Source organism: Salvelinus alpinus, chromosome 22 (assembly GCF_045679555.1).
Source record: "Salvelinus alpinus chromosome 22, SLU_Salpinus.1, whole genome shotgun sequence".
Classification (NCBI taxonomy): domain Eukaryota; kingdom Metazoa; phylum Chordata; class Actinopteri; order Salmoniformes; family Salmonidae; genus Salvelinus; species Salvelinus alpinus.
This window is the reverse complement of record NC_092107.1, coordinates 27,241,570-27,260,484: the sequence shown is the minus strand read 5'-3', so window position 1 is coordinate 27,260,484 and position 18,915 is coordinate 27,241,570. Positions and strand designations below refer to the sequence as shown.

The 18,915-nt window shown below is 40.0% G+C and overlaps 1 protein-coding gene across 1 annotated transcript in view; it reads left to right on the top strand.

Moving 5' to 3' along the window:
- The first annotated feature begins 134 nt into the window (after window positions 1–134).
- LOC139549337 (choline-phosphate cytidylyltransferase A-like) overlaps window positions 135–18,915 on the top strand; it is a 24,517-nt gene continuing 5,736 nt past the window's right edge. Inside the window, exons 1-6 of the mRNA XM_071359731.1 lie at window positions 135–1,385; window positions 6,346–6,442; window positions 11,569–11,685; window positions 14,349–14,500; window positions 15,884–15,962; window positions 16,277–16,419. Coding sequence (XP_071215832.1) covers window positions 1,269–1,385; window positions 6,346–6,442; window positions 11,569–11,685; window positions 14,349–14,500; window positions 15,884–15,962; window positions 16,277–16,419 — 705 coding nt within the window. The 5' untranslated portion in view covers window positions 135–1,268. The remainder of the gene's footprint in view (window positions 1,386–6,345; window positions 6,443–11,568; window positions 11,686–14,348; window positions 14,501–15,883; window positions 15,963–16,276; window positions 16,420–18,915) is intronic.

The following is an 18,915-nucleotide window of genomic DNA, read 5'->3' as shown; positions in this document are numbered from 1 at the left end:
CCTTTTTCGTATTTCCAGTCATTTCTTCAGTCAACGAAACTAAATGGTCTTTTGAATCAGAAGATTTTCGCTACGATAATGACATTCACTATTTCTGCCTAAACAAACCTCTAAAACAAATTTTAAAAAGGTGTATCCTTGTTTGACATGTTATTTTCTTGAGCGGCTGCATGTCGAATAACATTTTAGTGGTTCATGCACTTCAAATGTTGTATGAAAAGGAACATAAACATACAACTATAAGAGAGATTGGAAAACCACTTTGCACTGCTTATATTGTACTGTATTAGAACTAGGCAACTAGCTAGTTAATTAGCCAACTAAGCTTGATGAATTATGATAGAAAATGAAACGTCTTTAGAATTGTTTTGTTGCACATAGTATCCACCAGATGGCAACACGTGCATGGTTAACTGATGAGTTGAGTTATGTCATTTCCTACTGTAGGGTTGTAGTTCCGACAAGCTGTCAATCAAACTTTGTGTCAATCGATTGTTTTCTGGTACTCTGTCTTTGAAAGCAACTTAATCAGAACCACACGTCTGACTTTTGATGGAAACTTTGCGGGCTTGGACATCAAACCCGGAAGAGAACTAATAAGTGAGACTAGCTGCGTTTACACAGACAGGTTAGTAGCTAACGCTTAGGCTACCTAGCTAAGTTAGCTAACAGTTGTTTGAGCCAGCCAGCAGTAGGCATTTTTCCCTTGCCGAAAATAGGAAATGGCCTAATTTCACAACCTTTTGAGAAAGTGTGGAGCTGAAATCGTAGCTAAAACTAATCATTGACTCTGGCAGCTAACGTTAGCTAGCTAGATATTGATACATCTGTCATCATTCCTGCCTGTCTGTCACACGTCAGAGAATCACCAGTGTCAATCTCACCCGCGTGATTGCATTTTTGGGAGTTGTCCCCCAGATAGATTCGTTCATTGACTCTTTATGTTATGCTTTTAATTGACATTCTGGCTAAATACAATGGGCAATTGTTGTGACTGCCTAGTATAAAATAACATTTCCACGTAGTTGAGTGGCCTAGAAATCTCGACCCCCTTCTTGATCCTTTGTATACAGTAAGGGATACATACAGTAAATGCGTATCTGGTGAAATCACCAAATGACATCAAGAAGTTGTAGCTAATTGTGAAAGTTGCAAAGAAAAAGTATTGTAAACGTGCATAACAGCCCCATCCAGTGGTTAAGATTAAAAGCCAGAGCACAGCTTTTTCAGATAAAAGAAAAAATCTCCATCCATATCGAAGTGCGACCATGGAAGCACACAGTTGTCACCGACTGCCTGGAAAAACATCAAGAAAGAGGAGAAGGGATGAAATCAACGGAGAGATAGAGGGAGAGCAGGCCGTCAAGGTCCGACGATCCACAGTGGTGAGTGACGCCCGTTTACATCACAACCTATTTAAGCAATAAGGCACATTACACAGCTAAGGGGTGTATACAAGCACTCCGCGTTGTGTCTTGATTAAGAACAGCCCATAGCCGCGATATATTGGCCATATACCACAAACCCCAGAGGTGCCTTATTGCAATTATAAACTGGTTACCAACGTAATTAGAGCTGTACAAATACATGTTTTGTCATACCCGTGGTATAAGGTCTCATATACCAATCAGCATTCAGGGCTCCAACCACCCAGTTTATAATTCATTTTATACAACGGGTGGGTATAATCCTGAATGCTGATTGGTTAAAACCGCATTCCAGCCGGTGTCTATTCCGCAAGTTACCACCATCTAAATCTATTACCTTAAAATACCTATTTTCTCTGTTCAATCTGCGCAATCCACTGTCTCATCAGCCCAGCCAAGCAATTTATAAACTTGATCTCCACTATAAAAACTATCAAGATGTTAGCTCACATTTCTTTTAGACTAACATTTAGTTTTCAACAGTGGAGATTCGTATTATGGATGCAGTTTATCACAGTGCCATTCGTTTTGTTACTAAAGCACCTTATACGACCCACCACTGCGACCTGTATGCCCTAGTCGGCTGGCCCTCGCTACATGTTCGTCGTCAGACCCACTGGCTCCAGGTCATCTACAAGGCTATGCTAGGTAAAGTGCCGCCTTATCTCAGTTCACTGGTCACGATGGCTACACCCACCCGCAACACGCGCTCCAGCAGATGTATCTCACTGATCATCCCTAAAGCCAAAACCTCATTTGGACGCCTTTCCTTCCAGTTCTCTGCTGCCTGCGACTGGAACGAATTGCAAAAATCTCTGAAGTTGGAGACTTTTATCTCCCTCAACAACTTTAAAAATCTGCTATCCGAGCAGCTAACCGATCGCTGCAGCTGTACATAGTCCATCTGTAAACTACCCACCCAATTTACCTACCTCACCCCCCATACTGCTTTTATTTATTTACTTTTCTGCTCTTTTGCACACCAGTATCTCTTCTTGCACATGATCATCTGATGATTTATCACTCCAGTGTTAATCTGCTAAATTGTAATTATTCGATTTATTGCCTACCTCATGCCTTTTGCACACATTGTATATAGATTCTCTTTTTTTTTTCTACCATGTTATTGACTTGTTTATTGTTTACTCCATGTGTAACTCTGTGTTGTCTGTTCACACTGCTATGCTTTATCTTGGCCAGGTCGCAGTTGCAAATGAGAACTTGTTCTCAACTAGCCTACCTGGTTAAATAAAGGTGAAATAAAAAATAAAAAAATAAAAAAATTAACCTTGTCTGTCTGTCTCTCCCAACATTTGCAACATTGTTTCAATGTTCAAATTTCGATCTCCAGCTGTCCCATAGTAATGAACTGTCGGGATGAGACAGACAGGAAGGCAGTGTTTCTCAGCCAGTCGAATTCATAAATCAGCTGACCTAATTTTTATGGATATACAGTGGGGAGAACAAGTATTTGAACACTGCCGATTTTGCAGGTTTTCCTACTTACAAAGCATGTAGAGGTCTGTAATTTTTATCATAGGTACACTTCAAAAATCCAGAGAATCACATTGTATGATTTTTAAGTAATTAATTTGCATTTTATTGCATGACATAAGTATTTGATATATCAGAAAAGCAGAACCTAATATTTATATATTATAAATGTATATATATGTGTAATAATGACAATTATGACTATATATACACACACACACACACACACACACACACACAGTTGAAGTCGGAAGTTTACATACACTTAGGTTGAGTCATTAAAACTCGTTTTTCAACCACTCCACAAATTTCTTGTTAACAAACTATAGTTTTGGCAAGTCGGTTAGGACATCTACTTCGTGCGTGACACAAGTCATTTTTCCAACAATTGTTTACAGACAGATTATTTCACTTATAACTCACTGTATCACAATTCCAGTGGGTCAGAAGTTTACATACATTAAGTTGACTGTGCGTTAAAGTAACTTGGAAAATTCCAGAAAATGATGTCATGGCTTTAGAAGATTCTGATAGGCTAATTGACATCATTTGAGTCAATTGGAGGTGTACCTGTGGATGTATTTCAAGGCCTACCTTCAAATTCAGTGCCTCTTTGCTTGACATCATGGGAAAATCAAAAGAAATCAGCCAAGACCTCAGAAAAAATTGTAGACCTCCACAAGTCTGGTTCATCCTAGGGAGCAATTTCCGAACGACTGAAGGTACCACGTTTATCTGTACAAACAATAGTACGCAAGTATAAACACCATGGGACCACGCAGCCGCCATACCGCTCAGGAAGGAGACTCGTTCTGTCCCCTAGAGATGAATGTACTTTGGTGCGAAAAGTGCAAATCAATCCCAGAACAACAGCAAAGGGCCTTGTGAAGATGCTGGAGGAAACAGGTACGAAAGTATCTATATCCACAGTGAATCGAGTCCTATATCGACATAACCTGAAAGGCCACTCAGCAAGGAAGAAGCCACTTCTCCAAAACCGCCATAAAAAAGCCAGACTACAGTTTGCTACTGCACATGGGGACAAAGATCGTACTTTTTGGAGAATCGTCCTCTGGTCTGTTGAAAGAAAAATGGAACTGTTTGGCCATAATGACCATCGTTATGTTTGGAGGAAAAAGGGGGAGGCTTGAAAGCCGAAGAACACCATCCCAACCGTGAAGCACGGGGGTGGCAGCATCATGTTGTGGGGGTGCTTTGGTGCAGGAGGGACTGGCGCACTTCACAAAATAGATGGCATCATGAGTGAATATTATGTTGATATATTGAAGCAACATCTCAAGACATCAGTCAGGAAGTTAAATATTGGTCGCAAATGGGTCTTCCAAATGGACAATGACCCCAAGCATACTTCCAAAGTTGTGGCAAAATGGCTTAAGGACAACAAAGTCAAGGTATTGGAGTGGCCATCACAAAGCCCTGACCTCAATCCTATAGAAAATGTGTGGGCAGAACTGAAAAAGCGTGTGCAAGCAAGGAGGCCAACAAACCTGACTCAGTTACACCTGCTCTGTCAGGAGGAATGGGCCAAAATTCACCCAACTTATTGTGGGAAGCTTGTGGCTACCCGAAACATTTGACCCAAGTTAAACAATTTAAAGGCAATGCTACCAAATACTAATTGAGTGTATGTAAACTGCAGACCCACTGGGAATGTGATGAAAGAAATAATAACTGAAATAAATCTATGATTTTGACATTTCACATTCTTAAAATAAAGTGGTGATCCTAACTGACTTAAGACAGGGAATTTCTACAAGGATTAAATGTCAGGATATGTGACAAACTGAGTTTAAATGTATGTAAACTTCCGACTTCAACTGTGTGTGTGTGTGTGTGTGTGTGTGTGTGTGTGTGTATGTATGTACAGTGGGGCAAAAAAGTATTTAGTCAGCCACCAATTGTGCAAGTTCTCCCACTTAAAAATATGAGAGAGGCCTGTAATTTTCATCATAGGTACACTTCAACTATGACAGACAAAATGAGAGAGAAAAAATCCAGAAAATCACATTGTAGGATTTTTTATGAATTTATTTGCAAATTATGGTGGAAAATAAGTATTTGGTCAATAACAAAAGTTTATCTCAATACTTTGTTATATACCCTTTGTTGGCAATGACAGAGGTCAAACGTTTTCTGAAAGTCTTCACAAGGTTTTTACACACTGTTGCTGGTATTTTGGCCCATTCCTCCATGCAGATCTCCTTTAGAGCAGTGATGTTTTGGGGCCACACATGCAGAGATCATAATTTCACCTACTCTGCGTCTCAAAGACGACGGTTGGAACCAAAGAGTCCAAATTTGAGGTTATCAGACCAAAGGACAGATTTCCACCTGTCTATCCATTGCTCATGTTTCTTGGCCCAAGCAAGTCTCTTCTTATTATTGGTGTCCTTTAGTAGTGGTTTCTTCTCAGCAATTTGACCATAAATGCCTGATTCACGCTGTCTCTTCTGAAAAGTTGATGTTGAGATGTGTATTTTACTTGAACTCTGTGAAGCATTTATTTGGATTTATTTTGCCGATTTTCTGAAGCTGGTAACTAATGAACTTGTCCTCAGCAGAGGTAACTCTGGGTTTTCCTGTCCTGTGGTGGTCCTCATGAGAGCCAGTTTCATCATAGCGCTTGATGGTTTTTGTGACTGCACTTGAAGAAACTTTCAAAGTTCTTGAAATTTGACAGACCTTCATGGCTTGAAGTAATGATGGACTGTCATTTCTCTTTGCTTATTTGAGCTGTTGTTGCCATAATATGGGCATGTTTTTTTACCAAACAGGGCTATATTCTGATTACCACCCCTACCTTGTCACAACACAACTGATTGGCTCAAACGCATTGAGCAGAAAATAAATTCCACAAATTTAACAAGGCACACCTGTTAATTGAATTGCATTCCAGATGACTACCTCATGAAGCTGGTTGAGAGAATGCCAAGAGTGTGCCAAGCTGTCATCAAGGCAAAGGGCGGCTAATTTGAAGAATCTCAAATATATACTATATTTTGATTTGTTTAACACTTTTGGGGCGGGGTCCTACATGATTCCATATGTGTTATTTCATAGCTTTGATGTCTTCACTATTATTCTACAATGTAGAAAATAGTAAAAATAATAATAATAATAACCTGGAATGAGTAGGTGTGGTATTGTTTTGTTTGGTACTGTATATATATCCATACATATCGATGCCAGCTGATTCATGATTTTGACTGGCTGAGAAAAGGTGTCTGTCTCGTCCTAACTACTGACACGTTCATTACTATGGGACAGCTGGAGATCGAATTTCAAAATTGATTTTTTTTACTGTGTGTGTGTGTGTGTGTGTGTGTGTGTGTGTGTGTGTGTGTGTGTGTGTGTGTGTGTGTGTGTGTGTGTGTGTGTGTGTGTGTGTGTGTGTGTGTTATAGGGTCTGACAGATCCAGCCCCATTTGCTGACCAGCTAGAACCAGTTACCGCTCCGTACGTGCGTGTCAGTATGGAGGAGGCATGCCAGGGCACCCCACGTAAGTTTCTCTCACTCATCCCTCCATTTTTCTAGCTCACCACAGCTAAACTAGGTTCATAAAGCCCCTTTGTGGAGGTGTCATAATACCCATAAAACCTAGCGGTCAAACAGGGAAATGGTTCCACCATTTTTCCCATTGGAAATTTTTAGAAACACTTCAAATAAGGACTGTGTTTTGTATAGGCTTACCCTGGCGTGACATTTTGAACACTATGTAAATCTCTCTTGGACAAAGTTACTTTTTATCCATATATTTGACGATATTGCCACTCCTTTTTGCCATAGCAGATAGGAGTGGCAATACTAGAAAGTGTGTGACCTCAGGCCTGGAGGGAAGCAAGTCATTCCGCTACCTAAGAATAGTAAAGCCCCCTTAACTGGCTCAAATAGTCGACCAATCAGCCTGTTACCATCCCTTAATAAACTTTTGGGAAAAATGGTGTTTGACCAGATACAATGCTATTTTACAGTAAACAAGTTGACAACAGACTTTCAGCACGCTTATAGGGAAGGACATTTAACAAGCACAGCACTTACACAAATGACTGATGATTGGCTGAGTGAAATTGATGATAAAAAGATTGGTGGCTGTTACACTTCAGTGCTGCTTTTGACAGTATCTATCATAGTCTGCTGCTGGAATAACATATGTGTTATGGCTTTACACCCCCTGCTACATTATTATAAAGAGTTACCTGTCTATCAGATCAGAGGGTGTTCTTTAATGGAAGCCTCCAACATAATCCAGGTAGAATCAGGAATTCCCCAGGGCAAATCATTCACTAAACTCTCAACTTCAACTAAATCTTGAAATTAATAATGTGGAAATTGAGCAAGTTGAGGTGACTAACCCTGGATTGTAAACTTTCATGGTCAAAACATATTGACACAACAGTAGCTAAGATGGGAAGAAGTCTGTCCATAATAAAGCGCTGCTCTGCATTCTTAACAGGCATATCAACAAGGCAGTTCCTACAGGCCCTAGTTTTGTTGCACCTGGACTAAAAGGTAATGTGGAATTTGACTGCCTTCATGACTCGTCGTGTGGTCAGGTGCCACAAAGAGGGACTGCAATTGGTTCATAACAGGGCAGCACGGCTGGCCCTTTGATGTACACAGAGAGCTAACATTAATAATATGTATGTCAATTCTCTCCTGGCTCAAAGTGGAAGAGAGATTGACTTCATCACTACTTGTATTTTTGAGAGGTATTGACATGTTGAATGCGCCGAGCTGTCTGTTTGAACTATTGGAACACAGCTTGAACTAGGGCTGTTGCGGTGAATGTATTACCGCCACACCGGCGGTCACGAGTCATGAAGGCAGTCAAATTCCACATTACCTTTTAGTCACGGTAACTAGGCTACTCAGAGCTCTGCTGCTGGTCATTAGTAGTCTACCAAACTTGCTAACTGCCTGGTACTCAGCACCCTATTGTCCCTCTAATCACTCTGACATCAATGCAAATGTTTTTAAAATCTAATCAAACACTTCATGAGAGCCCATGTGCTCATGTTGCGCAACATTTCTATAGGCTATGTAATTGCGGGAGAAAACAGAGTGATAGCCTCTAATAAAAAGACAAGGATCCCATCAGCTTTCTATAGGCTAGGCCTACTATATTTATTTCTCAACTTTCCTAATATTAAGCACATTGCTTATAATTACAACAGGAGTATAGCCTACCTGGCTAGCATGAAAATAAACCACGGGGGAAAGCGTCCTCCATTCGCTATTTAAGTGTCAGGCGGTGGTTAACTGGTGCAGTGAATCAGGCTCAGGAGAGCAGAAATGAGTGTACATGGTATTTAATTCCACGACAGAACCAGTATACAGACAATACTCAAAGTGCGGAGAAATACCGGTCACTCGAAAATAACGGGTGTAAATACATAACCCGGCAAACATAACTAGCTGACAAGTACCGACATGAACGATCAATAAACACGCACACTAACATGTGGGAAACAGAGGGTTAAATAATGAACATGTAATTGGGGAATAGAAACCAGGTATGTAGAAAACAAAGACGAAACAAATGAGAAGTGGATCAGCGATGGCTAAAAGACCGGTGACGTCGACCACCGAACGCTTCCCGAACAAGAAGAGGGACCAACTTCGGCGGAAGTCGTGACATTAAGTGCATAGATGTGCATGTATTTTTTTCCTGCTGCCCCTGTTTTCGATACCATTCTAAATCAAAACAAATGTCACACATTATTTAGTATATGTAAAGACAAGATTAAATCAAGAATAGTCTGATGGGTGACAATATTAGCTTATCACTTGTGAGTCATATATTATCACTTGTGAATAATGCCCAGCATAAAAACAATGCCTTTTTGTGTGACTTTTTCTAATCATAGTCGCACACCTCATGTAGCCTAGCCTCTATGCCTACATATTTTGTATCTAAAGTGGCCAAATAACTTTTAAAATTAAGCACATTAATCCACTTTACAAGGGGTGTAGAGCCTAACTGGCATATATAAGCAGTGCGTAATTTTCACCATAAAAATGCACCTTTATAATAAAAGCATTACATGCATAATTGCATTTGCGGTCACTTTTGAGAATGATGTTTTCCCGCTAATGGAACATTCAGGCTTATAGCCTACTACTATGTGCACATTGCTGCGCTTATAATGTGAAGGAATAGCCTAATAGTTTATCAACATTTTAAGCTAAACGTTCTGATCTGTTGCGTCAGACACATTGCGTAAAAAAGTTTTTTGATGCTAGTGGTTGTAATTAATTTGGGATCTATAGCACAACTGTCCCAGACTATGTTTGGAATATTTATTTATTGCACAGAATAGAATAGGTAGACATTTGTACTATGTGGGATAGTAGATTGACATAGGCTAGTGCTTTTGCTGTTCGTTAGGCCTACTCATCTTGTTGGCTGGCGAAGTAAATGTGATCAGTTCTTCCAATATCTTCAATATGCCCCTCGGAATTGGACCAGGACGCGCGCAGTTGCGTCCCCAATGTGTCTGTCTTCACTTGTAGCCTGTGAGAAAGACCCGATCACATGACGGAGAGCCATGTGAGTGAGAGGCGCTTCGGATTGTGCAGCACACTCTGGGAGAAGGGCACAACGCAGCATTCTTCATACATGCAAAAGGCATGTTTTTTTTTAGGGTGCATTATGGCCACCAGGGGATATCGCCGTAAAATTTGAGGCATTATCAAGTGCTTGTCAAATTGTGAGTGAGAGAGAGACTATTGGAGTATGTACAGCCTGCGCAAAAAACAAAGCAGGGCTCATGCCTTTCAAGCAACTTTTTTCAAATCATCATTAGTCTCATCATGCAGCCTTACAATGTATTCAAAATCAATACATATAGACCAACATTTGTAGAACTATTAAAGTTAAATGAATAACTCTAAATTAAGCATATAGGAGTACCTGTTTCTTTGTTAACTGCTCAACACAGAATATTCCCTCATCGTTTTGGAGAAATATCTATTTTATTCAGCTTTGTTCACTTGTATTCTACATACTATAAAATAATGCCACAGAGTAATAAGCAAATATTTTCTGCTAAATGAACTAGTGTAGCCCACAGCCATTTGGCATAGCCAGATCAGGACCCAACATAAGGACAACTCAGAGTATGCTATTCTGTTAATCTGAAATAGACAACATTTTCTTCATATCATGCTTCTTTAGACCTGTCTAAAATAATGGATTTATTGTGAAGGTGTAGGCTATATTACATGGATTTATTAGACTTTTCTAAATGGTTTGAAGGCTGTGTGTGGAAGCCAGGAGTTGCTAAATGTGTTCATATTAATTAACGGTCAATTACCGTGAGACCAACAGTTATTTGCTTGACGATCACCGGCTGACGAAATTTCGTGACCGCCACAGCCCTGGCTCGGACGCAAATGCATACCCCCACAAGACGTGCTACCAGAGGTCTCTTCACAGTACCCAAGTCCAGAACAGACTATGGGAGGCGCACAGTACTACATATAGCCATGACTACATGGAACTTTATTCCACATCAAGTAACTCATGCAAGCAGTAAAACTTTATTTTAAAAAAACGATATAAAATACACCTTATGGGACAGTGAAGCAACACAAACAGGCATAGACACATGCATACACATACGATAACATACGCACTATACACACATGTAATCATGGATTGTTTGTTGTAGATATGTGGTATTAGAGTAGTGGCCTGAGGGAATACACTTAATGTGTTGTGAAATCTGTTGTGAATGTATTGTATTGTTTAAAATTGTTTTATATAACTGCCTTAATTTTGCTGGACCCCAGGAAGAGTAGCAGCTAATGAGGATCCATAATAAATACACATTTACTCTGATTTGAAAATGGTAATTAGCATCAAGGTAGACATCATGCAAGACTCATCTCTAGCTGACACCTTTGCTAACAGGTATTGTTTCAATAAAGAATTAGCACAGACAGTTTACAGAATTGTCAATTTAAAGAAATCTATCCAATTTATTCTTTACAAAATGTAGCTAACATTAGATCCAGAGATTCTTACCTTTGCCCCGATTCGTCAGTCTAGTCCAGATCATCTTGACATTTGTAGTTATTTATGATAGCCACATTAGCAGCTAATTATCATTTCATTTTTGGAGGGTAAATACAGGCAAATATATTGATAAAAGTCACCTTGTTCTAGGGAGATTTACACGGTTATCAAAACGTCTCGCCAGGGTAAGCCTACATGAAACACAGCCCTTATTTTAAGTGTTTCTAAAATTCCCTATGGGAAAAATGAATGGTGGAAAAACGATTGGAACCATTTCCTTGTTTGACCGCTAGGTTTTATGGGTATTATGACTCATACTCATATTTAGAGAAATATCAGAGCTCCCCCTGGCCCCAGCTAAAGTTTTGCACTTCTGAGTTGTGTTCATTTGGGCACACTGTAGCAGAATGTTTCAAAACTTTCCGCAATGAAAAGTTCTGTATTGGAAGTACGTGTTATGGAAGTTTTGGACCGTCCTATAGAAGGACCGTTTACTACTGCCTTGTGCCTAGTGAACACGACCCTGGTGTTAACATTCCATCTCTCTCTGTTTTTTCTCCTTTTTTTCCACTCACACCCTCACTCTCCCCATTTCGCTCTTTCAGAAGAGCGTCCGGTGCGGGTATATGCAGATGGGATCTTTGACATGTTCCATTCCGGCCACGCCCGAGCACTGATGCAAGCCAAGGGGCTCTTCCCAAACACCCATCTAATTGTTGGAGGTCAGGGTTGATAAGTACTGTATATTTTCTCTCTTGACCTTTTCATGACCAGAAGGGGCAAGGCATCTCTGAATGTCACTTTTGCCAAGTTATCCTCACTCCTATACATTCTGGTCAGTCACACTAAATTGATGAATGCCATAGTTAAACTGCGGTACCTAGAGTTTCCTGGATAGGTCACATGGCCAGGGCAACTCCTTGCCCTATTAATCCATGAGTCAGGGGGGTCAGTCAGGCTCTCTTGGGTCAACGATGTCTCATAGTGATTTTTTTTAAGGTCTATGTCCCTAGAGTTGGAAAATGTGTGATAACAGTGCAGCATTTGTTAACTTATAACTATTTCATTCATCCCTCCATCCCATTAATTTTTCCCACAGGGATTGTACCCTTTGACAAACAATGTCAGTATACAAGTTATTGCTCACTTATACCCTTAAATCATATATAATTGGAAAGCTTCGATTCACAGCAATCCATCAGACTAATTCTAGGAATGTTGATTTCAACCGAGTTTTGACCTTTGTCCTCTAGGGAACATATCAGAATTACATGTATAAATAGCTTTATAAAGGACACCCTGATACATTTTAAGCTATGTTTGACAAGTGCTTCTAAAAGGTCATGAAATTATATTTCAAATGATATATAATATAACCAACTTTGAAAGCAAAGCTACAACTATTGTTTAAAATACCATATCACCCATATTGTGCCATTGGTATTAGAATGTTGGAAGCTTAGCCATAGAAATACATGTATTGGGACAGCTATGTTTTTGAATTGTAACTTTGGTTATAGAGGCACCAAATTGCACACACAAAGCTAGAACAGGGTTTGAAAAATATTTGTAGATGTGACATCACAGAATTCACGCATTAACCCCACAGAAGCCAATATGGCCGCCAAGCAACTCAATGGAGTCTTATTGGACAATTTTGCATGACTGTATGAAATGTAATTGTAGTATGCCCAACATTTTTCATAGTGATGTAGAATACACAGACACATAAGCCAGGTGTGCCAGATATACACTGAGTGTACAAAACTGTACTAAACATTCATGACGTACAATGTATTCGGAAAGTATTCGGACCCATTGACTTGTTGGTGGAGTGCTGCAGAGATGGTTGTCCTTCTGGAAAGTTCTCCCATCTCCACAGAATAACTATTTTATATTTTCGTTTCTTCAAAGTAGCCACCCTTTGCCTTGATGACAGCTTTGCACACTCTTGGCATTCACACTCAGACACTCTTAACGAATTCCGAGGTGCATATTGAAGATGTTAGAACTGTCCACAATTAGCCTACTTTTCATCAGCCAACAGGATGAGTAGGACTAACGAACAGCAAATGCACTAGCCTATGTCAATCTAACATCCCCATAGTAGAACAGTTGACCTATTCTATTGGTCAACTTGTCCTTCTGTGCAATAAACAAATATTCCAAACATACTCTAGGACAGTTGTGGGATGCGATAGATCCCAAATGAATACAACCACTCACATAAAAAAATAAACTTTTAAAAGCAATGAGGCTGATAGTTTATCAACATTTAAAGCTAAATGATTAGGCTATTTTCTTCACATTATAAGTGCAGCAATGCGCATACTGCATTAGGCTATAAGTGCAAATGTTCCAAAATGCAATCAATTAGCGGGAAAACACTGTTCTCTAAAGTGATGGCAAATTAGATTATGCGTCTAATGCTTTATTATAAAGGTGAATTTTTATGGTGAAAATGATCTTCCCCAAACTTGAAACTCACGCGCAGCCTAGGCTCTACACTGGTTATAAAGCGGATTAATGTGCTTAATTTTAAGAAGTAATTTGGTTATTTAGTTGTGATACAAACCTTATCAAAACATATGGGCTAGGATACATGAGGTGTGCGACTATGATTTGAAAAAATCGGAGGGAATATGGTATGCTCCGTTTTGTGCCTTAATGCACTAGCTGGGCATCATTCACAAGTGATAATACATCCTTCAGAAGTGATAGGCCAATATGGTGACCCATCAGACTATTCTTAATTTGATCTTGTCTTTACATATACTAATTAATATATGTGTGAAATTAGTTTTGATTTTGAATGGGACCATTATCATGCACCTGTCTCAACAGGGGCAGGGGGAAAAAATACCTATACTTAAATAGAGAATAGAGGACGCTTTTCCCATGGTTGACTTTCATACCAGCCAGGTTGGCTATGTTCCTGTCAATGTTCTTAATATTAGGAAAGTTGATAGATAACATTTTATAGGCCTGGCCTGTAGAAAGCTGATGGGATCATCTTTTTAATAGAGTCTCTGTTTTATCACACAATTGCTTAGCCTATAGAAATGTTGCGCAACATGAGCTCATGGGCTCTCATGAGTGCTGAGTACCAGGCAGTTAGCAAGTTTGGTAGGCTACTAATGACCATCAGCAGCATCAGAGCTTGGAGAAGCCTAATTACTGTGACTAAAACGGTCACGTGGAATTTGACTGCCTTCATGACTCGTGACCTCCGGTGTGGCGGTAATACTGTCACCGCAGCAGCCGTACCTTCAACAAAATCACAATGGTCCAAATTTTAGGGATCTGGCTCATGGATTGTATAATCCTTCTCTTACTGACCGATCAGATCTAGTGACCGTAGTCCCTGTGATCTCCCTTTCCTCAGTATGCAGTGACGACCTGACACACAACTTAAAAGGCTTCACCGTAATGAACGAGGACGAACGCTACGACACGGTCAGTCATTGTCGCTACGTTGACGAGATCGTACGGAACGCACCATGGACGCTCACGCCGGAGTTCCTGGCTGACCACAGGGTGAGTGAAAAATGTCGGAGGACAGGACTCGTCTGCACCGAAGAGTATAACTTTTCGCAAGATTTTTGCGCTCTGTATTAGGGATGGCTAAAACTACTAGAGCTATTGGGTATGAAGGCTTTTGATACAGCCCTACTCGAAAACAGCTGATTCAGCTAAACAAGGAGGTCCTAATGAGTATAATCCTGTGTCTTAGAGAAGGACTGGAGTTAAAGCCTGCACACCAGTACAGTGCCTTCAGGAAGAATTTGCAAAAATGTCCCCAAATCGTGTTTTCACTTTGTCATCATGGGGTATTGTGTTGAAATAGATGAGATTATTGAATTTTTTTTAATCCATTTTGAATTTTATCCATTCATACCCCTCGACTTATTCAAAATGTATAAAAATAAATAAAAAACACCCATTTCATACAATGCCCCATGATGACAAAGTTAAAACACAATTTTTGGGACATTTTTGCTAATATATAGAATTTTAAACACATATCTCATTTACATAAGTATTCACTCCCTTAAATCAATACCTTCGGCAGCGATTACAGCTGTAATCTCTAAGTGCTTTACACACCTGGATTGTACAGTATTTGCACGTTATTCTTTTAAAATTCTTCAAGCTCTGTCAAGTTGGTTGTTGATAATTGCTAGACAGCCATTTTCAAGTCTTGCCATATATTTTCAAGTCAATTTTAAGTCCACATTGTAACTAGGCCACTCGGGAACATTCAATATCATATTGTTAAGCAACTCCAGTGTATATTTGTGTTTTTGGTTATTGTCCTGCTGAAAGTAGAATTTATCTCCCAGGGGCTGTTGGAAGTGAACCAGGTTTTCCTCTAGCCTGTCCCTGGCTCTATTCAGTCTCTTTTTAGCATTAAAAAACTCCCTAGTCCTTGCCATACTTGAAAATATGAAGAGTGGTACTCAGTGATTTGCCCTCAGGACATAAAGTTAATGTTAGTGCCTTATTGCAAACAAGTTTTTATTCTGTTCAGGCGTCCGTCTTTTTTCACTCTTGTCATTTAGGTTAGTATTGTGGAGTAATAACTACAGTACCATGTTGATCCATCCTCAGGAGAAAACTATCACAGCCATTAAACTCTGTAACTGTTTTAAAGTCACCATTGGCCTCATGGTGAAATCCCTGTAACTTATGTGATTTGTTAAGCTTATTTAGGCTTATTGACTCAAGATATTTCAGCTTTTCATTTTAAATTCATTTGTAAGAAATATATTTGAAATTCAGGCTTTAACACAACAAAATGTGAAAAAAGTCAAAGGGTGTGAATAATTTCTGAAGGCACTGTGGCTCTCCAGGAGGTGTGTTGGCCATCTGTCACTGTCATCAGTTCTGCTAACATTTTGTTTGTCTTACATTTGACAGATTGACTTTGTCGCCCATGACGATTACCCATATTCTTCGGCAGGAAGTGACGATGTTTATAAGCACATCAAAGCGGCAGGTGGGTATAGTCGCAACATTTAGTAAAGGCTGCACCGGCAAGACTTAGGCACAGTCCAGAAACAGCCCCTAGGAACTTGCAGTTGAAAGCATCAGATAGGTGTAAGCAGTATGGTGAATGTTCTACTAAGCCTATCAGAAGGCTAGGTGGAGCAACCGCCATATTTCTTATACCTATCAATTCCTTGTATGTTTAGAGGAAGTGCCAAGGGTGTGCAGGGGCTAGGTTAGGGGCTGCTTCTGGGCAGCGGCTGACATTGATGCCAGTGTGGCTTTGCTGCATTGGGTTTAGCCGACTTCTCCCTTCACCTTCAGGCATGTTCGCACCCACACAGCGGACAGAAGGCATCTCCACTTCTGACATCATCACCCGTATTGTCCGCGACTACGACGTGTACGCACGCAGGAACCTGCAGAGAGGCTACACTGCCAAAGAGCTTAATGTCAGCTTCATCAATGTGAGTTATTCACCTTTTCTAGCAATGTAGTCAACTTCAAGGATGTATACATTTTAGACCATTGAAATGGATATCCCAATGGTTCGTTCGTGTGTCAATGTCTTTCCAACTTTTCTTTTGAAAGACAAAAATGTCCCACTGAAGCTTGCATTCTAAAACAAGTGTAGAAAAACACACTGACTTTAACTTTAGTTCTATTTATTTTTCATTTGCAGTACATCAAACTTGCATTACTTCAACTGTATTCATAATTGGAGGAACTTGCTGTTAGAGAGGTGAGCCAGAAACCAGAGGGTTGCCAGTTCCAAATCCCTGGTCTGGCGGGAAGTGAGCGGAGGGTTGCTGAAATCAAATATTAGATGCCATTGCCTGGCGTTGTGCCCTTGAGCAAGGCACTTAACTCTCCACAACAACTGCTCCACGGCCGCCATAGTATAGCAACCCCCAGCTCCAACCTTGTTTGTCTTTTGGAGGGGTTGGGATAAAGCAGAAGTCAAATCCGTTGGATGATGAATAAAGTGATCGTAATCACCATGACCCCTTCTTCCTTGTCAGTCAAAGTCTCTAAGTTTGATATTTCAGGCCAAAAATAACATAGTTTCACTAAACAGTACATTTTGGGGCCAGAAATGTACACCTTAGCCAAATACATTTAAACTGAGTTTTTCACAATTCCTGACGTTTAATCCTAGTAAAAATTCCCTGTCTTAGGTCAGTTAGGATCACCACTTTATTCTAAGAATGTGAAATGTCAGAATAATAGTAGAGAGAAGGATTTATTTCAGCTTTTATTTATTTTATCATATTCCCAGTGGGTCAGAAGTTTACATCCACTCAATTAGTATTTGGTAGCGTTGCCTTTAAATTGTTTAACTTGGGTCAAACGTTTCTGGTATCCTTCCACAATCTTCCCACAATAAGTTGGGTGAATTTTGGCCCATTCCTCCTGACAGAGCTGGTGTAACTGAGTCAGGTTTGTTGGCCTCCTTGCTCGCACACGTTTTTTCAGTTCTGCCTACAAATGTTCTATAGGATTGAGGTCAAGGCTTTGTGATGGCCACTCCAATACCTTGACTTTGTTGTCCTTAAGCCATTTTTCCACAACTTTGGAAGTATGCTTGGGGCCATTGTCCATTTGGAAGACCCATTTGTGACCAAGCTTTAACTTCCTGACTGATGTCTTGAGATTTTGCTTCAATATATCTACATAATTTTCCTGCCTCATGATGCCATCTATTTTGTGAAGTGCACCAGTCCCTCCTGCAGTAAAGCACCCCCACAACATGATGCTGCCACCCCCGTGCTTCACGGTTGGGATGGTGTTCTTCGGCTTGCAAGCCGCCCCCTTTTTTCTTCAAACATAACGATGGTCATTATGACCAAACAGTTCTATTTTTGTTTCATCAGACTAGAGGACATTTCTCCAAAAAGTATGATCTTTATCCCCATGTGCAGTTGCTAACCGTAGTCTGGCTTTTTTATGGCGGTTTTGTAGCAGTTGCTTCTTCCATGCTGAGCGGCCTTTCAGGTTATGTTGTGGACTCGTTTTACTGTGTATATAGATACTTTTGTACCCGTTTCCTCCAGCATCTTCACATGGTCCTTTGCTGTTGTTCTGGGATTGATTTGCACTTTTCGCACTAAAGTATGTTAATCTCTAGGAGACAGAACGCGTCTCCTTCCTGAGCGGTATAACGGCTGCGTGGTCCCATGGTGTACTATTGTTTGTACAGATGAACGTGGTACCTTCAGGCGTTTGGAAATTGCTCCCAAGGATGAACCAGACTTGTGGAGGTCTAAAAAATGTTTTCTGAGGTCTTCGCGGATTTCTTTTGATTTACCCATGTGATGCAAAGAAGCACTGAGTTTGAAGGTAGGCCTTGAAATACATCCACAGGTACACCTCCAATTGACTCAAATGATGTCAATTAGCCTATCAGAAGCTTCTAAAGCCATGACATCATTTTCTGGAATTTTCCAAGCTGTTTAAAGGCACAGTCAACTTAGTGTATATAAACTTCTGACCCACTGGAATTGTGATCCAGTGATTTATAAGTGATATAATCTGTCTGTAAACAATTGTTATAAAAATTACTTGTGTCATGCACAAAGTAGATGTCCTAACCGACTTGCCAAAACTATAGTTTGTTAACAAGAAGTTTGTGGACTGGTTGAAAAACGAGTTTTAATGTCTCCAACCTAAGTGTATGTAAACTTCCGACTTCAACTGTATCTACAGGAATATAACAATAAAAAAAATCTTCAGAAAAGCCTAATTTTACCTCTGGCATTACTTTTGAATAAAGTTAGACTATAGCCTTGTTCGAATACTCTGAAAATACATCCGCCTTTCATTCCTTTATTTTGTGATTTGTCATTGATCTGTAGTGTACCTCACTCACCTTATATCATTTGTTACCTCAAAGAAAGGGAGGAACGAATTAAGGAGGCATTTATTAAGTATTCAAACAGGGCCTCAGAGTAAGCACGATCAGT